The sequence below is a fragment of the Carlito syrichta genome, unplaced genomic scaffold (genome assembly GCF_000164805.1).
Source record: "Carlito syrichta isolate Samal-C Ts95f unplaced genomic scaffold, Tarsius_syrichta-2.0.1 Scaffold309276, whole genome shotgun sequence".
Classification (NCBI taxonomy): domain Eukaryota; kingdom Metazoa; phylum Chordata; class Mammalia; order Primates; family Tarsiidae; genus Carlito; species Carlito syrichta.
In genome coordinates this window covers 2,019,282-2,044,397 of record NW_007253372.1, presented here as the reverse complement: position 1 = coordinate 2,044,397, position 25,116 = coordinate 2,019,282, and the positions used below count along the sequence as shown (strand labels likewise).

At 41.5% G+C, this 25,116-nt stretch overlaps 1 protein-coding gene across 1 annotated transcript in view; it reads left to right on the top strand.

Moving 5' to 3' along the window:
• PREP (prolyl endopeptidase) overlaps positions 1–25,116 on the top strand; it is a 139,321-nt gene that overhangs the window by 15,823 nt on the left and 98,382 nt on the right. Inside the window, exons 4-7 of the mRNA XM_008067059.2 lie at positions 12,963–13,096; positions 14,220–14,350; positions 17,995–18,204; positions 21,941–22,062. Of these exons, the coding sequence (XP_008065250.2) occupies positions 12,963–13,096; positions 14,220–14,350; positions 17,995–18,204; positions 21,941–22,062 (597 nt within the window). The remainder of the gene's footprint in view (positions 1–12,962; positions 13,097–14,219; positions 14,351–17,994; positions 18,205–21,940; positions 22,063–25,116) is intronic.

Sequence of the window (25,116 nt, the reverse complement as noted above, 5' to 3'; positions counted from 1 at the left end):
GATTTTTATTGTAGAGATGAGGTCTCATTGCCCAGGCGGGTCTCGAACCCACGGGCTCAGGCAATCCACTCACCTCAGCCTCCCAAAGGTGCGGGATTACAGGCTGAGCCACCGAGCCCGGCTTGGTAGCATCTTTTTTTGTTGTTGTTTGTTTGTTTCCTATTAACTGGTCACATTCCTTTTAATTGGTACCTTGTGAACTCCACTGGCAAAACTGACCTATAAAATGCTCTCTGCCCATTCGTTAATGTTCCACCTATGCACCTGAATCGAGAATTACTGCTGTATGCCATGCCTTCTCTAGTGGAGACAGGAAATGTGCTTGGTAAATATGTTACCATGTATTATCTCAGTCTCCAAGACTTGTAAGGTCCTAAATACCTCATTACCTCCTGTGGGAAGGCCTAGCAGTTTGTAAATGTATTTCTCGTAAATCCACAAGTGATACACATATTTAGAAAACAACTTCCTTGTGATCGTTAATGGATAGTTGTAAAAAGTATGAGGAAGTTGCTGGGCCAGTCCTCTCTTCTTTTTTTTTTTGAGTTGGAGTCTCACTCTGTCGCCCAGACTGGAGTGCAGTGGCCGCTCCCGGCCACCGCAGTCTTGACCAGCTGGGCTCCGGTGATCCTTCCGCCTCAGTCTTCCAAGTAACCGGAATTACAGGCAGGCACTACCACGCCCAGCTGATTTTTTGATTTATTGTAGAGATGAGGTCTCGCTGCCCAGGCGGGTCTCGAACCCGCGGGCTCAGGCAATCCACTCACCTCAGCCTCCCAAAGCACGGGATGACAGGCTGAGCCACCGAGCCTGGCCACTCCTCTCTTCTAAGCACCACATCCTCCCTTTCCCTCCCACCCATGGTCAGGTTAGGCAAAGGGCATTTATGGTAATGATAAGAGGGCAGCACCTGGAATGAACTGAGGGGCCGGACCTGGAGCAGGCAGGGATGTCACTTTTCACCTGATACTGCCATGGCATCGTGATCTCCAGTCACTCAGCCCACGTGCTCAGCCCGTGTGCCTTGTTCAAGTGACCGCATTCTGGGAGGGGCGCCTTGATGGACCCAGCTCCGACGTATGCTTGTCCCTTGGTTGTACTGCAGCAGTAAGAAAAGAGATTTGGTAGAAACCCCAGGGATCCTCTTGGACTTCTGTGGCGGCAGGACAGCTACCTGGAGTCACTGCCCCACTTAGAAGGAAGGGCGCGCAGGGGGTGGGGGTGGGGGGGCGGATGGGTACTGGTTGCCCCAAAGGCCACAGGCTGCTGGTTTCGTTCTGTCTTCTTTTTCCATGTGTGCTCCACTACCTTCCACTCTCTGCTTTTGCTTTCTCTTCCTCTTCCCTCCTTTGTGTGCCCACTGTGCCAAGTATTGGGTTAAATGAGGTGGGGAATGCACTGTCCTAAGTAAGACAGATGCCCATGCTGGCATGGAATTTACATCCAGCCTGGAGGCTCAGAGCCTGGAGATGGGCAAGACACTTGGTCTTGGAGTTGCTAGAGATCAGCACAGAAAGGAGGCTGAGCCACATCCTGAATGGAGGCCGGGGCTCCAGCCCCATTTGTCCATTATCAGGGAAAGCTCCATTTTAGAAAAGCAGACTCTAAGCCATGGATGAAATGTGTCAAGTGTGTGTGTGCATTTAACATTGCTGTTCTCTCTGTAGGCAGTTATGCAGCTTTGGTTTCAGTCATCTGCAGTTTTTCTGTGAGAAATGTTGGGGGAAAACAGTTGTTAAAACCAACATCTAAAGAACTAAGATAACTCTGCTTCTCCCAACTTCTTTTTTTTCCTCCCTCGCACTTAGGTGCCTAGAATCCATTCACATCTCACTCTGGCATGTCCAGGGGAGAAAGCACTCAGTCATAAAAATCACCTGGAGCTGAGCTCGGTGGCTCAATCTGTAATCCCGCGCCTTTGGGAGACTGAGGTGAGTGGATTGCCTGAGCCCGCGGGTTCGAGACCCACCTGGGCAGCGAGACCTCATCTCTACAATAAAATCAAAAAATCAGCCGGGCGTGGTAGCGCATGCCTGTAATTCCGGCTACTTGGAAGGCTGAGGTGGAAGGATCGCCGGAGCCCAGCAGGTTGAGGCTGCGGTGGCCAGGAGCGGCCACTGCACTCCAGTCTGGGTGACAGAGTGAGACTTCAACTCAAAAAAAAAAATAAATAAATAAATCACTTGTTACAGAGGGACATGTCCAAGCTCCACTTATGGAGTGTCTGATTTCAGTAGAAATCTTGTTTCTCAAGCACCCCACTCACCACCCTCAGTTAATTCTTAAGATCCAGAAAGTTCAGACTTGATTAGAGAATGGTAGTAATACCTGGGAGCCCATTCTCAAGGAGTTGCTTTCTAACAGATGCCTCACTGTTGCTTATAGCATCTTTGTAAATTAGAGAGATGGTGATTATGGTTCTGACTTTTTTTCCTGGGGGAAACCCAGACATGTGTCATAATAAAGACTTGTGGAAGCGCAGACCATTTGAGTCAGCTCTCCTTTAATCACACATGTGATTCTCTGGAGCTCCAGTTCTGCCTTCATAAAATCTCACATCTTTCTTCTTGTTCTTATCCGTGCTGACACTTACCTGGGTCAGGTGTGCTTTGTCACTGATCTAGACATTCAGTGACTTCCTAATCTGTCTCCTTTCTTCCAGATTTTTCTTTCTACCCCATTCCACCCAGCAACTAATGAGAACACTTAGAGATCTCAGAATCTGCTTATTCATGGGAAGATAGTGTGTACAGTTGTTAAATGAGCATTTATAGAGGTAGAAAGGCAGATTTGACTCTTAGTGCTACAATTTTAGTAGTTGTGTGACATTGGTCATGTTTCTTAGCCTGGATTTTCTGACTTGTAATTTGGAGAAAACCACCCCTTATGTTTGTAATGAAAATTAAATGATAGTGTTTTTGAGCCATTCAGCAAAGTAGCAGGCACACAGTAAGTGCTTGATAGACACACACCATTGCACTTACTATTAAACTGTTTCCATAGCCTGATAATTATGTTTTTTGGTAACTTGAAAGATCTCATCTTTAAAGCAGTCTGGGATAAGTGCTTTTATTGCCATTGATTGTGGGCTTTCCCCCATTTTGTTTCATGGTCTTTGTTTTGTTGGAATCTTTCTTTTTGGATCAGTTTTAGTCATTCATATTTCTTAGAAAACTGTCTGATTCACTGAGATTTTAAAATTGACTGGCATGAGATTGTGTATAATATGGTTTTATAATGTCTTGACTCTCCCTGTCTGTGGTTTCGGTGGTTATATTTTGGTTATAATGTCTGAGTTTATCTAACTTCTTTTCTTTCTTTGATTAGTTTAGTCAAAGCTTTGACTAAATGTGCATTTTTTTTTCTTTTTTGAAAAGAAACAGGTCTTGTACTTATACTTTTAAAATGTTCCAGTTCATTAATTTCATAATCCCAGCATTTTGGGAAGGCCAAGATGAGAGGATTGCCTGAACCAAGGAGTCCAAGACCAGCCAGGGCAACTTGGCGAGACCTTGTCTCTATAATAAATCAAAAAATTTGCCGGGAGTTGTCATGTGCAGTTGTGGTCCCTGCTACTTGGAAGGCTGAGGCAGAAGGATCACCTGAGCCCAGCAGGTGATCATGCTACTGCACTCCAGTCTGGTCAATAGAGTGAGATTCTGACTAAAGAAAAAAACCCCACTTTTTTATTTGAATACTTAGTTAAATTTCACTCTTTCTCATGAAGCACCTTTAGTGTAGGTACCTTTTTCAGGTTGCTGGCCGGCCCTTGGTCAGCCAGCCTCATCTTGCTTAGCAAACGAAAGGGCTCCTGGAAGAGCTACGTTAGTCAGGACCCTTGATTAGTAGTGCCTGAAATCCAACTCAAGTCAGCTCATATAAAAACCATAAGCCTGTAATCCCAGCATTTTGAGAGGCTGAGACAGGAGGATCACTTGAGGCCAGAAGTTCAAGACAGCTTGGGCAACAGAGCAAGACTGCATTTCTTTAAAATTTTTTTTTAAAAATAAAAAGAGTAGCTGAGTGGCTCATGTTATAGGAGTTCAGGGTACATGTGCCTTTAGACATCACCTGATCTAGGAGTGCATGTGGTATTTCTGGGAACCTGCCTTTCTTTTTCTCTTGTTATCTGCTTTTCTTAGATTGTTTTTGTTTTCCAGCAGCCTCTCCTTTGTGGTAGGGAAAGATGGGTCTTGTCTCTAGGTTTCAAACAGTTCTTATAGCCCCAAATCTCTTTCGATAACTTCTTTCTTCCAATTTTCATTTCTGTCTTTGGAAAGGATTCCAGTTGCTTTGCCTGGGTTTACTACTCTTACTGGCTGTTGTCTATAGATAAGAATTGATGGAAAGACGCTGCTTATGAAAATGAACAAGGGTTACTTATACAAAAAAAAAAAAGGCTGGGCTTGGTGGCTCAGCCTGTAATCTCATCACTTTGGGAGGCTGAGGTGGGTGGATTGCCTGAGCTTGTGGGTTTGAGACCAGCCTGGGCAACTTGGTGAATCCTCGTCTCTACAATAAATCAAAAATTAGCCAGGCACAGTAGTGCGCGCCTGTAGTTCTGACTACTTGGAAGGCTGAGACGGAAGGATCGCAGGAGCCCAGCAGGTCGACACTGGGATGGCCATGAGCGTGCCACTGCACTCTAGCTTGGGCAACAGAATGAGACTCCAACTCAAAAAAAAAAAAAAAAAAAAAAAAAAATTACGGCCAGTGCACGGTGGCTCATGTCTGTAATCCCAGCACTTTGGGATGCCGAGGTGGGAGGATTGCTTGAGCCCAGGAGTTCAAGATCCTCCTAGGCAGCATAGTAAGACCTCGTCTCTACAAAAAATTAGCCATGTATGATGACATGCATCTGTGGTCCCAGCTACTCTAGAGGTTGAGGCGGAAGCATCACCTGAGCCCAGAAAGTCGAGGCTTTGATGACCTGCAATCATGCCACAGCACTCCAACCTGGATGACAGTAAGACTCCAACTCAAAAAACAAAACTGAAATATGTAGTAGGCAGCTGGCTTAGTTAGAATACAGATAACATTTGTGATATTATCTATGATTTTGGTGGGGTATAAGCAACTGATAACCAGACTCCTTACTGAGAATGCTCAGTCACAGATGGCAAGATCTGATAAGGCAAACCTCAAACTTTCTGCAGGTGTTAACTGTCACTTTCCAGACTCAGCCTTTTTATTTGGATACAGAGCACCTCCCCTGGACCCGATGTTTCTCATCAGTCAGTGTGGTCACTGCCCTTCAGTACATGGCATAATCAGACAGGAGCACTCTCTCCCAAGCCTGTAAGCCTCCTGGTGTACTTCTGCATTTGTTACTGCAGGACTAGAAAAAGATAGCTTCAGCTGGGCTCGGTGGCTCAGCCTGTAATCCCACGCCTTTGGGAGGCTGAGGTGAGTGGATTGCCTGAGCCCGTGGGTTCAAGACCCGCCTGGGCAGGTGAGACCTCATCTCTACAATAAAATCAAAAAATCAGCTGGGCATGGTAGCACATGCCTGTAATTCTGGCTACTCAGAAGGCTGAAGCGGAAGGATCGCCGGAGCCCAGCAGGTCGAGGCTGCGGTGGCCGGGAGCGGCCACTGCACTCCAGTCTGGGCGACAGAGTGAGACTCCAACTCAAAAAAAAAAGAAAAAGATAACTCCCTTGATGGGTGTGTCATGCTTACAAGTTCTAAAGCCAGCCACAGCCTCATCTTGCCTGATGTCTGTCCCAGTGCTGGTTCTGGGGGAGGGACGTTCTGATTAACGAGCAGAGGTCATACCCCCTTCCTCCACTCTTATCAGTGGGACTTCCCAGAAACACCAAAAAGAAACATGTCAGCTCCAGCAGTTTTTGCCACATCCCATGAACTTTAAGGTGTAAAATAGTCTTTGCTTTTCTTAATTTCTAAATCATCTTGGTGTGGTTTGAACCTCCTCCTTGGTACAAGAATTACTCAGGAGAGGATGTGTATGTGAACATGTCTTCATGATCAGGTTTGTGGGTTTGGATTTGAGGTGCCAATCACCTCTTTACTCACCAGGTTTCTGGTCAGTAGAGTGTGTACCAAAGACCTGAGCCAAATGGGGTTAAAATTTCAGCTCTGAATAAGCCCCTGGTCATGACTACTGAGAACAAGGCTTGATTCTGAGGTCAAAATGAGGGTTTCTTCTCTCCTGGTTCACTGTCTCCCGTGGTTGACAGTGACTAACCCTAGTCGGGTAGCAAGTTGATTTGCCCATACGAGACAGGTAGAGAAGGTAGAAAGAGACTTGACTGGGCTTCTAGAAGATCCTACCTGGTCTGTGGGTCATATGCAGCTGGACACTTACCAGGAGGCCTCCAACCTTAGAGAAAAGATGGGCCCACTCTGGGATTTTGAAGTGAAAAGACAAGCTCAAAAGTATTTTGGGTTCTTGTCGACTCAACTCGACATTTCTCCATGTCAGAAATGAGTAGGGGCTTGTGGAAGCAAGAAGAGAAAGGTACTTCCTGTAGTTGAGGCTAATGGCATGGTAGTCAAACCTGTGACCTGAACAAGCTCGTCTTCTTGGGGCTTCCTGTGGTCTGATGTGCTGCTGATTTTTGTAAATGTTCAGTGAGTACTGAAAAATAAGGGACACTCTTTTGTATAGATTTATTGGTATAAATATTAGCATTGGAAAGTACATTATTCCAGTTCTTTATAGTCTCAGTTTCTAGACATGGTTTCTGAAAAGCAGCTGCACCTGACTGTTGGGCACGACCTGGCTCCCATTTCCTGTGTGACCATCCTGCCCTTCTGGGCCTACGTCCTGCAGTCTTAAGTGAGCTTGACCACTGGTTGACTGCTTTCTGGTAGAGATGACCCTGTCCCTGGAGAGTCACCTCTGAATTCTGCTAAAGTGAGAGGGAATCCGAGGGTGCCCCTCTCCGGCCTCCAGGATGCTCTCAGCCCTCCGCTCAGGCTGGGATTGTGATTTTCTACCAAGTCTTGCTGGAACACAACCTACTTTCTCCAGAAGACACTGACAGTTGTTTAGCCAGGTCCTTTATATATTGTAGAGCAGAAACTCCTCCACATTAAAACTGGCATCAACCTAGTTTTTATCGGGATTTCAGAAGAGGAGAGATTGACACTCATGTTCCAGCTGGTCTCCAACCTGGAAGTCCCTCCTGTTATCTTGACTGTTGCAGGCAGGCCACATTTCCCCAGCCCACCCTACCCTGTCCTGGAAGTAGTTTCCCCTTCATTTGTTCTCCTAGAGTACCTGTCTTTATTCCTGATTCATCTTGTTAGTCACCGTGGTGCACATCCTGGTGTTTTGTATAAATATTTATTTAATGAGTAACTGAAGACATCATTTTTATTCATTTATGTAAGAATTATAAAAATACTTGAGTATCTTTTAAGTGAACTGCATTTTTTATTTATGCTTTGATTTAGAAAGGCAAGAATGAGAATTATATATTCAGATGTAGAACAAGTCAGTAAATGTCTACGACTGCATTCCATAGTATGTATTTTTTTAATTGGCAAGTAAAAATTATACATATTTATGGTGTTTTGATATACATATGAATTGTGGAATGGCTGAATCAAGCTATGTAACATATGCATTACTTCACATCCTTATTTGTTTGTGGCCAGAACACTTAAAATCTCTGTGAGCAATTTTCTTTGCTTTTCTTTCTTTTTTTTTTTTTTTCGAGCCAGAATCTCACTCTGTCACCCAGACTGGAATGCAGTGGCACAATCATGACCACCATGGCCTCGATCTTCTGGCCTCAGGCAATTCTTCCACCTCAGCTTTCTCTAAATAGCTGAAACTACAGGCGTGCACCACCACTCCTGGCTAATTTTTTAATTTGTTGTAGAGATGAAGTCTCACTATGTTCCCCAGGCTGGTCTTGAACCCCTGGGCTCAGGTAATCTTCTCTCCTCCGCTTCCCAAAGTGCTGGGATTACAGGCCTGAGCCACTATGTGTAGTTCTATTAGAATTTTTCAAGAATACAATACAATATTACTAACTGTAGTTACCATGTTTTACAATAGATCACTTGAAGTTATTCCTCCTGTTTCACTGAAACTTAATGGTCTTTGACCAACATCTCTCCAATGCCCTACCCAACAGTCTCTGGTAACCACTGTTTGTGTGAATTCGACTCTTTTAAATGATGGATATAAGTGAGATCATGAGGTTATTTGTCTTTTTGTGTCTGACTTATTTCATAGAACTTGAATATTTTGTGTGTTAAAATACAGTACACATGAAGACAATTTGAAAAAATTCCTTCTGAAGACAGTGGGAATAAAGGAATGTCAGCTTCCAAGCCCAGCCACTCATTGTCTGGTAGCTTTGTGGGGTTTTTTGTTGGTTTGGTTTGTTTTGGTTTGGTTTTTAGCAGTGGTAATAGCATTTAACATGAGTTCTATCCTTGTAGCACATTTCTTCTGTGCATAACATAATGTTGCTCGCTAAAGGCATGATATTGTAACACAGGTCTCTAGAACTTAATTTTATGTAACTGAAACTTGGCTTTGCTTTTAAACTTTTAATAGTCAAGGCAAATGAGATACAAGGGGAATTTCTTAGTTTTGAGCAGCTAGAAAAACATTTTCTGCTAGGAAAATGTGTTCAGATTCATCTTTAGGTATAAAATATAACCCATTGATCTTCTTTAGTGGCTCAGCTGTATGTATCATGAATGGAGTTTCATGTTTTGGTTATTTTAATAAATCAAGGGTGGGTGAGGTGGCTCACACCTGTAAACCCAGCACTTTGGGAGGATGAAGTGGGAGGATTGCTTGAGCCCAGGAGTTCAAGACCAACCTTGGCAAAATACTGCGACCCCATCTCTACAAAAAAATTTTTAAAAGTTAGCCAGGCATGGAGGTACATGCCTGTAGTCCCAGCTACTCAAGAGACTGAGGCTGGCACATCACTTGAGCCCAGGAGTTTGAGACTGTGGTGAGCTGTGATCATGCTATTGCACTCCAGCCTGGGCTACAGAGTGAGACCCTGAGTTAAGAAAAAAGAGAGACTTGAGCTAGCATGCTTAGCCCTATTGTCATAAAAAAGAAATAAAAATGAGAAATACTGGAGTGTGACTGTGGCTACTGAAACTCCTTGAGGAACAAAAAATTTGAATTCTCTTCACTCAGCCTCCTCCTCATCGCATAATTCTTTTTTTAATTCTCCTTTTCCTCTTTTTTTTTCCTGATATTTAGACCAAGGAGCCAAAACTAGTAAATACATCAATGACCAAGAAGATATTTTCCTGGTTAAAATTTCAGAAATAGTATTGGCATCCTACAGAAAATGTTCTACCACCTTCTTGAAAAGGATTTGCCCAAGTTATGCAGATGTATGTTTTGAAAGAACTTGAGACTTTTAGGAATTTGGACATTGTTTGGTTTTGCATCTAGGTATTTGCCTGATTGGAGTGCAGCCTTTAAATACTGCTTTATTTAAAGTAATTGAATAACATTTGTGTGTGGGAGATGACAGAATTGGATGTGCTAATCCTAGAATTATTTGGTAGCATTACTATGTCTGGCATAACAGTTTCACAAAAGTTTTAGGTGAGAAAAACCAGTGTGTCTGCTTTGGGGTGAGGTTTAATTCCATTGCAATAGCTGTAATTATAACATGAGACATGTAAAAGCAGCAAAGCAAAATAGAGAAACAGTTAGAGAACACAATTCTGCCTTTCTAAGGAAAATGTACAGAGCGATCTGTTGGGCACCCTGTACCCCTTAGACCTTGGGCCTAAAGTATAGCTTAACACAAAAACAAATGAGAAAAATTTGTGTAGTTTGGATTTTTTTTTGTTTATTTTGAGTCAAAGTCTCACTCTGTTGCCCAAGCTGGAGTGCAGTGGCACGATCGTGGCTCCTGCAGCCTTGACCTGCTAGGCTTAAGTGATCCTTCCACCTCAACCTCCCAAGTAGCTGCACACCACCACGCCCGGCTAATTTTTTAGTTTATTGTAGAGGCAAGGTCTCGCCATGTTGCCCAGTCTGGTTTCAAATTCCTGGCCTCAGACAATCCTCTCACATCACACCAGGCCTGTGGGGGTATTTGACCCTCCAAACCTCATGTTGAAGTTTGTCCTGTAATGGTGGGGGGGGCGGTGCTAATGGGAAGTGTTTGGGTCATGGGGGCCGATCCCTCATGAGAGTTTTGGTTCGGTCCTAAAGGTTATGAGAATTCTGGCATATTAGTTCTCACGGGAGTTCCTTCAAAAGCTGGTTATTAAAAAGAGCCCGGCACCTCCCCATCCCCGGCTTCCCGCCATATGGGCTGTACATGCCCTCTCCTCTTCCCTTCCACTATGAGTGGAACTAGCTTGAGGCCCTCACGAGATGCGGTTGCTGAAGCCATGCTTCTTGTACAGCCTGCAGATAACCCTCTTTCCTTTGTACCTTACCCAGCGACAGGTATTCCTTGACAGCAACACAAACGGACTAAGACTGACGTCTGCAGGATGCCCTTCCCAGTAGAAGGGGAAGAGCCTGCCAAGCGCCTCAGCCTGCTGGGGTCTGGGGGTGAGAACGCTACTTAGAGTTTTGACTCCTTAATTAGAATGTTCTGGTGAGGCCCCTCTGGGAGGTGCAAACTCACACTCACTGCCTGTCTTCTCTGCCTCCACTCCCATTGCGATTCCCTCTCCTTTTAGAGACCCATCGTTCCACTTTACCTGGTCTCTCACCCAGACCACTGCCCCAGCCTCCAAACTGGCCTCCCTGCCTCCACATTTGTCCCCCTAATAGTCTATACTTCACCCAGAGCGGAGTGATCTTTATACAAGAAAACCAGATTAGAAAACCAGATCTTGCTGTCTCTCTACCCAGTCATGGCTTATTTGCCCTTTAATGAAAGATTGAAACGTTGTATCTGCCCACCAGGAGCCACATGCTTGCAACTCCTTACTGGTTCTTCAGCCTTGTCCAGTGCCTCCTCTCTCACTCAGCCTAGCCTCACTGTCTTCTCTTATTGTTCTTCATACCTGCTAAGCGTCTCCCTCCGCCAGGACCCCTAAGCTTGCTATTTCCTCTACCTGGAACATTCTACCCGCCTCTTGCATGGCCGTTCGCTCTCAACCTCTCTTTGAAACCTCCTCAGAAGGGCTCTCCTGACCACCACATTCCACATGGACAGGGAGCAGCACTGATTGGTAGGTGATACTTTGAGTGGCAGCATGGGTCCACTGGGTACCCTGTGTATATCTTCAGAACCAGCTTTCTAACTGCTTCGTTATAAATTGGATGCACTTTGGATACAACCAATCTTTCATAAAAGTAGCCACTTTCCCTGCCTTCCTGCCATTGTTTCCTGACTTCCTGGGGGCTACCTCTTGCCCTCCTTATATACCGTTGTTCTTGATATTCTTATTCAATGTCACTTGTTTTTAGTTTAAAAAATACATATTCGAGCCGGGCTCGGTGGCTCAGCCTGTAATCCCACGCCTTTGGGAGGCTGAGGTGAGTTGATTGCCTGAGCCCGCAGGTTCGAGACTCGCCTGGGCAACTTGGTGAGACCTCATCTCCACAATAAATCAAAAATTAGCCGGGTGTGGTAGTGCGCGCCTGTAGTTCCAGCTATTTAGAAGGCTGAGGCGGAAGGATTGCTGGAGCCCAGCTGGTCGAGGCTGCGGTGGCCAGGAGCGGCCACTGCACTGCAGTCTGGGTGACAGAGTGAGACTCCATCTCAAAAAAAAAAAAAAATATATATATATATATTCCTTGATTGCACATTTTAACAAAGCTCTCTGAAGTTGACTTGGTGGTCTTAGATAGTAAGTCAAAAATGAAATTAAGAAAATTTAAAAATGAATTAAATAAAATGTTTAGGCGTGTTTCACTTTATTTCATTCACCCTGGCATCTCTTGGAATAGCCAGCTGCTGAGTATGGAGCCCAGAGCCTTGGCACTGTGGAAATTAGATTATTGGCAGCATGTGGCCCAAGCCGCAGTAGAGTACGTTTGTTAAGAGGATGAATTTGGGAGCCAACTCTGCCACTTCCTATCTGTATGATGTTTGCCCACTTTTTAAGCACATGGAGCCTCAGTTTCCCCATGTGTAAGCTTGGCCTGATAAAAGAACCTTCTCCCTAGGACTGTTGCAAATTTTAAATAAGTTAATACTCTCCGTAGGCACTGGCTGGATTAGTGCCATGCAAGCGTTAGTTATTATTACTCACTAATAATTAGTCAGTCATTTGGCAGGTATGAAGAAGAGTAAGAAGGTGAGTGAGGCTGAGAATGAGGGAAAGGCAGCACTGGCTGAGAGGAAACTATGCTTTCACTGATACATACAAGGGGGACCCTAAAGAAACCGGAATTATCTTTTGGAGGGCAGGCCCTTTGTAGTACACTTGGAATTTGTTCCTCCAGGTCAAGTGGTCAACCAAAGTTTTTACTTGGAAGTTTTGAGAAGGTTGCATCACAGTTTGTGAAAGAAATGTCCCGAGTTGTGGCAAACAGGTGATTGGTTTTTCCACCACAACAATGGACCTGCCCACATTGCACTGAATCTTCAGCAGTTTTTGACCAAGAACAGCATGGCCCCTGTTCCCCACCCTCCCTGTTTGTTTACCCGATCTCACCCTGAGCGACTTTTGTTTTAATATCCCTGGATGTAAAAAGTCCTCAAAGGGAAACATTTTGCCTTTTGTAAAAAGTCCTCAAAGGGAAGCATTTTGAGGTGAAACAAAAAATGGCAGAAGCACCAAAAGGTGCCAGAATGGACTAGTTCATTTGAAAACTGTTTGAACTGTGAAAAAAATGTCTTGATAGGTGTATTGCTTCAAACAGAAGAGTACATTGAAGGTGATTTCAGTTTAAACTTAGTGTAAGAATAAATACACAATGTTTAATAAATAAATTCTGGATTTTTTGAGGGTCCTCCCTCATACGAGTGGATAACATTCCACACAGACAGTTTCATATTTGACTTGCTTTGTCTGTTTACTTTCTCCACAGGCTTTCGTGGAAGCCCAGAACAAGATTACTGTGCCATTTCTGGAACAGTGTCCCATCAGAGGTTTATACAAAGAGAGAATGACTGAACTGTATGACTACCCCAAGTATAGCTGCCATTTCAAGAAAGGAAAACGGTATGTGAGCCTACTTTCATTGAATTTTCTTCCCATATTCAAAGTGAATGCTTTCTTAAATTACCATATACAAATTCTAAGTAATTTATTAGTTCATAAAATAAATTCATTGTAAAAGGAATTCATTTGTATACGTGGATATGAGAATAATATCTTTTAGTCTATTAGATATTGTCCAAATTCATAAAATAATGGTTAAGAAATTTAGTAGAGGACGTATGAAGAAATCTAGATTATAGGAAATCATTGTTGTCTCGTGGTTGGTAATTGGTGACATAGAGTGATTCATAAACAGCAGAGGGGTTTGTTTGCTTCCAAAATTAATGATCTTTGGTGTATACTGCTTGAAGACACTTCATTGTATACATGTCTTCCAAGGATGGTGAATTGGACCAAGAGGTGGCATGTATGAATTCGCCTCTCTTGTTCCTCTCCCATTAGCTTCTTGGTCTTTTATTAAACCTCTTTGGAGCCACCATCAGAAATTGACTTTAGACTTTCCTCAGTCCTCTGCCATTCTTACACAGAGATCAGCAAAGTCGAGTCTGCATGCCGACCCCTGCCTACTGCCTGTTTTTATAAATGGAGTCTAGTTGGAATGCAACCATGCCCAATGGTGTATTGTCCAAGGCTGCTTTTGCACTATAACTGCATAGTCAAGTATTATAGTGACCCGCAAAGCCTGAAATACTTGCAGTCTTGTCCTTTATAGAGAAAAGGTGCCGACCTCTCTCCCTCACAGCCTGGCTAGGAAGAGAACCAGAACTTTACTTTAGAAAATCTGCTCTCTTCTTCATTTAAAAGAAAAAAGTAACTGCTTTATTTGAATATCAATCCTAATTTTAACAAATAAAGCAGGCTTTGTCTCTACTGAGCTAATGTGCAGAATTGCACTACACTGTTAGAATGCAGAAAGCAATTGAGATGACAAGCTCTAGGTACAGGGAGATGATGGGACTTTTTATCCTTGTCCCCACGACCCTGTCATCACCTGATTGCAGTTGCACCTTTGTAAGTTTTGGGTTTTGTTTTGCTTTTGTTTTTGTTTTTACTGATATATGTTTGGTTTTACTCCACAAATAGAGAATGTCACAACTAAATAAAGACCATCTCTGTCTCCCAGGTATTTTTATTTTTACAATACAGGTTTGCAGAACCAACGAGTATTATATGTGCAAGATTCTTTAGAGGGTGAGGCCAGAGTGTTCCTGGACCCCAACATGTTGTCTGATGACGGCACAGTGGCACTCCGAGGTGAGTGCTGCACAGTCAAGCCCATGGGAGTCCCAAGACCCTCACTTGCAGCTCTGAAGTTAGTGCAGTTGTCTTACCTCTGAAATGCCATTCAGGGCGGGGCCATATTGTAGAACAGATGTATACACAATATCAGGAAATCTAATTTTTGCACAGTATATTTAGAACACATGAATAGTCACATTTCTCTTTTCTACTCTGATAGCATGAAGCAGAGCCAAAGGATAATTCACACTGGACCCAAATTAGCTTCTAGGCCTTCTGGGGTTTTTTTTAAGTTTTTTGAGGTGGGATCTCACTCTTTCTCCCAGACTACAATGCAGTGGCATGATCATGGCTCACTGCAGCCTAAACCTCCGAGCTAGATGATCCTTCCACCTAGACCTCCCAAGTAACTGGAACTACAGGCACACGCCACCATACCTGGCTAATTTTTTGTAATGACAAAATCTTGCTATGTTGCCTACGTTTGTCTTGAAATCCTGGCCTCAAGCAGTCTTCCCACCTTCACTTCCCAAAGTGCTGGGATTACAGGCTTGAGCCACCACACCCAGGCCGTCTTCCGAGGTCTGGAAGTATCATCATTTTCTATAACATCCCTGAGAACAACTACTGGAAAAAAAAATCCTCTTCTATAAGAAATTTAAGCTGTACAGGAAGTCCTCAACATATAAATGAGTTTTGTTCTGAGAGCGCATTTGTAAGTCCAGTTTAAGTCTAACAAAGTTAGCCTAAGTATGCTACTAATGCTATTGACTGTATGATACTGTATGCATTGAACCACTCATACTGACACCTGGTGGAGAGAAATAATACATAAAAAAAGTGTGTATCATTAAAGTTCGTAACTTGAAGGTTTGTATATAAGAAGCTTACTGTACAATGTTTCAATTATAAATATTAAAAAAGAATGTTTATCAGACCTGTTTACTCTTGGGAAGGGAGTGATCACAGTTTTAAAATCTAGTTGTCAGTGTGCTAGAATTAAATGTTAAAGAACCACATAAACAACCTTGTAGAAATTGGACTACAGGGAACCCAGTCCCCTGAAGATGCTCATTTAAAGACAAAGTTTTTGCCTGCAGTTGCTGTACCTCTCCTTCATAACTATCCCCAAGATAAACTTCATAGGCCATAGAGAAGGTGACCCCAGGTTTGTGCCACAGCAGAGTTCCAGGATGAGGAAATAGTGATTCTTCAGTTATATGGCTTAATAATGGTTCACTCTAGAATAACAACATCCTAGATGAAATTGGTTCAGCATGTTCCCTGTAGTTTCATATGTTTTATAGAGAAAGCACAGGGCGTAGGTTTGGACCTCTAGAACTGGGGAGTTGGAACATTGAAGTCCTCTGTAATCAGTAAGATAGAAGTCACAGAGCCCTGTTCTATCAGATCTGTACAAAGACCCTGCTGTACAAGCATCACTCACCATGATTTAGTCATTCAGGGGTCCACCTTCCCCTCTTTCTGAGTAGGCTGTGTATATAAATGGTGATCCCTTATCAAATCAGTACTGAAAGTAATCTGCCAGCTAGCTTGATGAGAGTTTTCTCCATGAATCTGAGCTTTGAGTTTTAGATGAATTTAATATCCTAGTTCTGTTGAAGTAACATTCCCTGTGCAGGAATTCGTTTAGTCTTCGCAAAGATCTATCATGTAATTCATCCAAAAGGACTTCATTATTATAGGGTCTTACCTCTCACTCCAATAGTGTGTTTTTCCAGTGACTTCTTTATGGAATGTTTGCCATGTTCAAGGCCCTGATGGATAAGAAGACAAATTAGGCCTCAAGCAGTCAACAATGTTTCTGAGAATCGTATTTCATGAAGTTGCAATATGAGTAAACATTCAGGCTCTTTTGATAGTGTATGATTTCTTAAACATATATGTCAAGTAAAATGTTTTATTTAAATGTATCCTGAAATTCTTCTAATTTAATATAAATAATCCAAATCCTGAAGTGGTATGTAGAATGAAAGACAATTTTTTTTTCCTCCCTAATACCTTTGAGACTCTTTTTTCTATTTTATATACATATAAGCGTGGATACTTTATTAGACTTACAAGTGATTAATGAGTAGCTCTTATGAAATTTTAAACTACTTTCTTATTAATTGGAATTCTACGTAAAATAGGAGAAAACTTCTGATAATGGCTGAGTTTCAGCCAGGTGTGGTAGCTCATGCCTGTAATCCCAGCATTTTGGGAGGTTGAAGCAGGAGGATTGCTTGAGCCCAGGAGTTCAAGACCAACCTGGGCAACATAGCAAGACCTTGTCTCTACAAAAACAAAAAAGTCAGGGGGGCATGGTGGCATGCATCTGTGGTCTCACCTACTTAGGAGGCTGAGGCAGAAGGATTGCCTGAGCTCTGGAAGTCGAGGCTGCAGTGAACTGTGATTGTGGCATTCCACTCCATCTAGGGCAACAGAGCAAGACCCCGACTCAGAAAAAAAAAGCTGAGCTTCTTAAAATTTTCAGTCCCCAGTAACGTTTAGCAAATATCCTAGGAGGAAATCTCTGGTCTCAGACTCTCTGATCGGAGGTGTGATATCAAATACTTTACATACTTCATAATTATAAAATCTAATGTAAGACCTCTAAATATTTGCCAAGAAACATTCCATGGTGATGAGAATGTTCTGTCGGGGCCCTAAGGGGTTAGACATGGCGTGATAGTCTGCAGAATTTTGTTTTCCTTTCACAATCACTTGTGGAACGTGTCCTCTGGGAGCCTTTGTTGCAAACCCTCGGGCTTTGTTTACCTGGGCCTGTGATGGTCAGATGACGTGGACGTTAATCGTTGTGCACCGGTAATTGTCTAGAAATGAGGTTGTAAAGACAGACTTCAGATAGTTTGGAATCCATCCCCAAAATTACCTAATGGCTACAATTTAGTTCTATTATACGGTCTGTGTCATATTCAGTCATTACTCTAGAAGCAGTTTCCTTTTTTCCCTTATTCCCTTTGGAATATAAATAAAATATGACGAAAGTCCCAGAGGAGATCTACTTTTAACTGCTTAATGAGTTATAAAAATTTCAAAATGAAAGCATCTTCGTGGACATATAATCTAGTATTTCATTTTACAGACAAAGAACCTAAGACCAGGAGCAGTTAGGAATCTTGTCCAAGGTCATAAGAATGATTCCTATAAGACATGAGACAAGATTGCAGGATTTCTCACAACTAGCTTTCTCTTTCCTTCTGTCACCACATTCTACTTCCATATTATGACAGAGAACTTTGTCAGACAGCATAGAAGGCAGTGGACAAGGCAGCGAGTTGTGTTTCTATTTTTTTTTTTTTTCTTTTTTGAGTTGAAGTCTTACTCTGTTGCCCAGGCTGGAGTGCAGTGGTGGCACGCTCATGGCCACCCCAGCATCGACCTGCTGGACTCAGGCAATCCTTCTGCCTCAGCCTTCCAAGTAACCCGAACTACAGGCACATGCTACCATACCTGGCTAATTTTTTGATTTATTGTAGAGATGAGGTCTCCCCAAGTTCTTGAACCCGTGGGCTCAGGCAGTCCCCTCACCTTGGCTTCCCAAAGTGCTGGGATTACAGGCTTGAGCCACCGTGGCCAGCCTGCGAGTTGTGTTTCCATGTTCATCAGTTGACAGTTTCTCCTGTGTCCCATAGGTTATGCATTCAGTGAAGACGGTGAATATTTTGCCTATGGTCTGAGTGCCAGTGGCTCAGACTGGGTGACAATCAAGTTCATGAAAGTTGATGGTGCCAAAGAGCTTCCAGATGTGCTTGAAAGAGTCAAGTTCAGCTGTATGGCCTGGACCCATGATGGGAAAGGAATGTTCTACAACTCATACCCCCAACAGGATGGAAAAAGTGACGGTAGGTGAAGACTTCAGATGACGCATTTTTTTTTTTTAACAAAATGAAGTGTGACTTCACATGACTGAAAAGAGAAACTAAACCCTACATAGTCTGTCTAGTCTAAAACCATGTTTCCTCAAAGAGAGTCGTATCGGTTAGCTTTGCTGCATAACCGACCACACCAAAATTTAGTGACTTAGAAGAATAAACATTTATTTTTGCTGTGAGTCTGTGGATTGGCCAGGCAGTTCTGGGCTTAGCTGAGTTCTAACATTTTTCTCTGATCAGCTGCATATCAGTTGACTGATCTTGGCTCAGCTCTTATACATGTCTGTGTCCTCGGCTGGGACAGCAAAGCTGTCTCATGTCCGTATGGTCTCACTTCTAGCAGGCCGTCCTGGGATTGTGCATGGGCAGCTCAATACAACCTTTTTGACCCCTAGCATGTATACTTTGCTGCATGCTAGTGGCCAAAGCATAGGGCCAACACAACAAATGAGAAAAATAGATATAGGAAACAGTGGAATATTGGGGTCATTATTACAATCAGTCTTTCATAGATGTGTTAGATCTTGAGATACGGAGAAGACATTTTTTTTAACAAAGCCAATCTATTTGATGATGCTAAATGATTACAGAACTTTGCTACTGCAATGATCATATATCCTCCTCTGATCAGAAGTTACAGGTCACCTATTGGTTGCATTTATTTTGATACTTTTCTCTTTGTTACTTCCTTGATACATCTTTGTTCTCCTCTTTGATTACACAGAGATCTTCTTGTGTTCAAGTAGTGTCTTCTTTCTTTCCTCCTTTGCTCCTAATCTTCCTAGACAGGGAGTGCCATGTACCTTGTATCTTACTGGTACCAGCTGTCTACATCACCTTCTTCCTTAAGCTACCTCACGTTTCCACATAGGGTGTAGCATTTTCTTCTTCTCTTGGTTGGTCTTTACAGGTGGGTTTTACACTTGTATGTGAGAGATTAGGAGCATGGGTGACTTGCTGGAGGGCTTGGAGCTAGTGAGAAGCACAGCTGCTCCAGTGCTTTCTACTGTACTTGCTGTCCCCTTATTGTGACTTGCTGAATCTTGGTCATCTTCAAATCTGCTTGTATGCTTTTCTGGTTTTTTTCCCCCTAGTAGAATTGGGAATAAGACTGCAGTGCTTTTCATCTCTTTTAGCTATGTTTAGCATTTGCTGCCTTTTGATTAGACTACAGCAAGGTCTTTTTTTTTTTTAATTCACCAATGAGCTACAAGAGGAGCTAAAAGTAGGCTTTTTATTCAAGGATGTTGGCTAAAGAAAGACATCTGTGCTCTGTAAACTGAATTAGCTTCCTGTGTTAAGAGTGCCCCAGAGTTAGGGAATATTAGTTATTTCCAAATTCTGGGAGACAAAAGTTATAACTGGCCAATTCATGTTGGAGAGCATGTTATATTAAGTTAACTTGTAAAAAGCATGAACCTGATTATTTATCCTCAGCCTTCAATGGCAAAAATAATGATGCTTAGTAATTGTGATTTTGCTGCCCTCTTTTTGAAGGGATCTCAGTAGCCTCTCAGACTGTGAAGGGGACCTTACAGAAGAAACTAAATAGTTTGTACCATGTGCTTCTTACCAGTGTTCCTGATAACTCAGTGAAAATCACTTCAGTACTATAAAGCTTTTTTTTTTTTTTAACATCATGGTGTCATCTTTCTTTTTTCCTTTCATTACCCTAAAAGCTTGGTGTGTTGTCTTGATGGGAAAAAAAGTTCAATCTCAAAGTCTAGTTTATCAATTATTTCTTTTATGGCTCATGCCTTTGTTGTTGTATCTAAAAAGTCATCACCAAATCCAAGGTCATCTAGACTTTCTCCTATGTTATCTTTTAGAAATTTTACAGTTTTATGTTTTATATTTAGGTCTGTGATCAATTTTGAGTTAATTCTGGATTCATATTTTTGCCTATGGAAGTCTAGTTGTCCTAGTTCCATTTTTTTTTTGAGAAGGCCACTTTTTCTCCATTGTATTGCTTTTGCTATTTTTAAAAAAAAATTTATTTTTTATTTTTATTATTATTATTTTTTGAGTTGGAGTCTCACTCTGTCACCTAGACTGGAGTGCAGTGGCCACTTCCGGCCACTGCAGCCTCAACCTGCTGGGCTCCGGCAATCCTTCTGCCTCAACTTTCCAAGTAGCTGGAACTACAGGTGCATAACACCACGCCCAGCTAATTTTTTGATTTATTGTAGAGATAAGGCCTCACCAAGTTGCCCAGGTGGGTCTCGAACCCACGGGCTCAGGCAATCCACTCACCTCAGCCTCCCAAAGCGCAGGATGACAGGCTGAGCCACCGACCCCGGCTTTTATTTTATTTTTAAAGATGTGAGGTACAATTCAGGGTTAAGTATACAAATGATCATTATGCAGGTACCCTTGTTAATGAGGTGTGTCCCTCCCTCCCCTGGCAGTTTCCCTCAACTGCCAATCCCACCACCCCTCCAGTGGCAATTTCCCACTACTGCCAATCCCTTGCTTATAGTATTATGATAATTGTTCAAGGTCTGCTTATGAGTAAGAACATATGGTACTCTGTTCTTTGTTTAGATCACTGAGTATGACAGATTCTAAATCCATCCAAGTTGCTGCGAAGTCCATAGGTTTGTCCTTCTTTATGGCTGCATAATATTCCATTGTGTTTATGTACCACATTTTAAAAATCCAGTCCAGCTTTGATGGGCAGCATGATTGGTTCCATGTTTTTGCTATTGTGAATAGAGCTGCAACAAATATGTGTGTGTGGGTTCTTTTTTGTTGAATGATTTGAGTTCCTCCGGGTATGCTCCCATAGGGGGATTGCTGGGTCAAATGGAAGGTCCATTTCTAGGTCTTTCAGAAATCGCCACACTGTCTTCCAAAGATACTGCACTATTTGCATTCCCACCAGCAGTGTAGAAGTGTTCCTTTTTCTCCGCTCCTCGCCAGCATCTATTGTTTGTTTTATTAATGATGGGCATTCTTACTGGGATCTTAATGTGGTTTTGATTTGCATTTCTTTGATAATTAGTGAGGCTGAGCACTTTTTCATGTGTCTGTTGGCTGCCTGTATATCTTCTTTTGAGAAGTGTCTATTCATGTCTTTTGTCCACTTTGTAATGGAGCTGTTTGTTTTTTTCTTTTTGGTATGTTTGAGTTCCTTGTAGATCCTAGATGTTAAGCCTTTATCAGAAATACAGTTGGCAAATATTTTTTTTCCTCCAACTTTGTTCTTCTCCTTCCATATTGTGTTGGCTAGTCTGCATATTTTGCCTTTTCATGTAAACTTTAGAATCACTTTGTCAATATCTATAAAATAAGTTTCTGGGATTTGAGTTGGGATTTCATTAAATCTGTAGCTCAAAATGGGAATAACTGACATTCTGATACTATTGAGTCTTCCTGTCCATGAGCATGGACTGGCTCTTCATTTATTTATTTTATTATAGCAATTTTGTAGTTTTCCTCAGATAGATCATCCACATAGGTTGCTAGATGTACACCTAAGTATTTCATTTTGGGGAATATTAGTGTATTATAGTTTTTCATTTCAAAATCTGCTTGCTCATGGCTGGTATATAGGAAAGACTTTTATTATTAACTTTGTATCCTCCAACCAAATACTTTTAATGTTTCTAGCATTGTACAGTATGCTTGGAATAGCATTGTACAATATGCTTGGAATTTCTTGAAATTGCCAATTTCATTTCAGTAATATTTTTAACTCCTTTAGGCACAGAGACATCCACCAATCTCCACCAAAAGCTCTGCTATCATGTCTTGGGGACCGATCAGTCTGAAGATATTTTGTGTGCTGAGTTTCCTGATGAACCTAAATGGATGGGTGGAGCCGAGGTATTGTACAGCTTTGAAATTTACCCTCATGGATGAATATTTATATATCCTTATGTGACAAACTTTATGGGTGGTAGAAGTCCTGTGAATATTCTTTTGTTAAAAATATTGATATTCAAATATATTCTTAATAATGAAGGTGATAACCCTTTTAATTGCAATTAAACATGTTAATATTGAGTAATACATGCTTATAGTAAAATATATTTAATACAAATATATCTAAATATTTTATATATCCATAAAAGATATATTTGTAGTTTATATCTATATAATATGTAAATATATTTTCATATTTATATACATATGTATTTAAATAAAATACAAAAATATAAAAGAACACAGTAAAGTAAAACATGAACATTTCAAAACTCAGAACTACTTCTCAGATTGAGAAGTAGCCTTCCACACATTTATTTTATTTGTACAAACAAGGGAGACTGTGGGGAGAGAGAGTTTGTGTCTTTTCCTTTTTTACACAACTGTGCTCTTTTTAAGCATGTTGTTCACTTGTTCTTACCCTAAAATAAGTATTTTTTAGACATTTTCTCATCTTATGCAGGGGGAACCCCAGAATTTATTTATAAAAAATTTTTGTATTAATTTCTATATGCTTAAACTTCAGTCGCGTTCAAAGTACTCTCTGTTTGATGTAATACACCCTATTGAGACGTTTTTTCCACTGCTCAAAACAGTTTTTGAACGTGTCCATTTTGATGCCTCTTAGTGCTTCTGCTGTTTTTTATTTCATCTCTTCCACATCGGGAAAACGTTTCCCTTTGAGGAATTTTTCCTCCAGGGAAACAAAAAAAAGTCACTCAGGGTGAGATCAAGTAAATAGGGAGAGTGGGGCATGGGGATCCTGCAATTTTTGGTCACAAACTGCTGAAAACTCAGCATGGTGTGAGCAGCTATATTTGTAAATCACCCATCATGAAACAGGCAAACACCTTGAAAGATTCTCAAAAAAACCTTGGCTGAAGCCAAACACAACCTCTCAAAAAATGTTATTTAGTACACTGATCCCGATGTAGTCCTAGAATACTTATCTAGCAGGGGACACCTACTACAAGAGGCTCACCCCCCAAAAAAATAATTCTGGTGTTTTGGGGGGGACCCCTTATATAAATATCTGTACATTCCTTATGTGTCTGACAGGAACCAACCTCTATTGAAGTGATGTTTTTTTTAGAAGTTTCTGGCCCAGAATGTATTCTATCTTTTGAGAATCAACTGTGAAGACTTAGGGGTGCTTGGAGTAAAACTTTGACTCTAGTTAGTTCATGTCTGTGAATTAAAAAATATTTTTTGTTAAAGAGAGACATTCTGAATGTTTTAATATGGGTGGGATATTATCCCATTTTTTTCAGTGGGGATTAGGAATCTATTACAAAATTTTTAGTTCATTGAGACACGTTTTTCTTGAAAGATGATTAAAAAGGGACATTTTATCGGGCGTGGTGGCTCATGCCTGTGATCCCAGCAGTTTGGGGATCTACAATAAATCTCTACAATAAATCAAATATTAGTCAGGTGTGATGGCATGTGCCTGTGTTTCCAGCTACTTGAAAGGCTGAGGTGGAAAGATTGCCTGAACCAATAGGTCGAGGGTGCGGTGGCCGTAATCATGCCACTACACCCCAGCCTGGGCAACAGAGTGAGACTCTGACTCAAAAACAGTGGGGGAGGGGAGGATATTTTGCATCTTCTGTTCATGAGTCTTGTTCACTGAAGGATAAAATAGGAACCTACTGTATTTTAGTCCATGTGACTGATATACTGTATTCCAACTTGTCTTTTTATTCATTTGTTTAGCTTCTCTGGACAGGTGTTGGCAGACTGCTGTCTTTTGCAACACAGTCAGACGCGTTATCTCCAACTTTTGAACTATAATTGTGGGTTGAATAGATGTCTCAGAAGGTGATATGGCCCTGAAAATATTCACTAGCTGTACTCAACTGGACTTTTTTTTTTACCAGATTTTAATGGAATATGTTAACAATGAGTTGATAGGACATATAATATTAGCTTAAAAACGTCTCTTTTTCCTGTTTTTTCTTTCCCACCTAACTCCCCACCCTCCCAGATTTCTTGTACAGTTATTTTGTTATTTTTCTCACATATTTGTTTTTAATGACTTTTCCAAGATCCTTTCATAGGTTATATCTATTGAATTTTCTATCTACTCATTTCTCCACATACCTGAGGCTTCTGCTTACGACAGATCATAGGTGTTAATTTATAAAATAATATGCATTTTTTAACCTTCATCTGAGTGAAACACAATTAAGTAGATAAAAGTGCTTCCAGAAAAAAGTTAGAATGTTAAGCCCTATGTGTTTGTCTTTCCCTTTTTTGGGGAGGGACGTTGGTGGGAAAACCCTAAAATAGTATATTTTAATAATCTGATTTTATTCCCTCTGTATTCTTTATAAAATCAAAGAATACTCTCCAAGAGAAATTTTTCTTTTTTTGAGTTGGGAGTCTCAATCTGTTGCCCAGGCTGAAATGCAGTGACACAATCACAGCTCACCACAGCCTTGACCTCATAGGCTCAGATGATCCTCCAATCTCAGCCTCCCATGTAGCTAGGACTACAGGCACATACCACCATGCCCAGCTAATTTTTGAATTTTTTTTTTGTAGCGATGAGGTCTTCCTGTTTTGCCTCAGGCTGATCTTCAAACTCCTGGTCTTGAGCACTCCTATTGCCTCAGCCTCCCAAAGATCTGGGATTGCAGGCGTGAGCACTGTACTTGGTGCTCCAAGGAAATTTTTATGCTTCAAAATTAATAATTTCATTGAGACAGAATGACTTTAATCAAGGTAAAACTATTTGGTTGATTGAATAGCATGCATAGGAAAATAAATGTCAGCATATCAATATATTTTAGCAAATAGCCTAATACATGCAATTTTAGATCACTTTATTAGCCATTTGTTTGAAGCAGCTAGTTTTTTATGTGTTTTTTTTTACTTTTTAAAAAAACTGTGGTAAAATATACACAACACAAAATTTACTATTTGAGCCTTTTTTTTTTTTTTTTTTTGGTT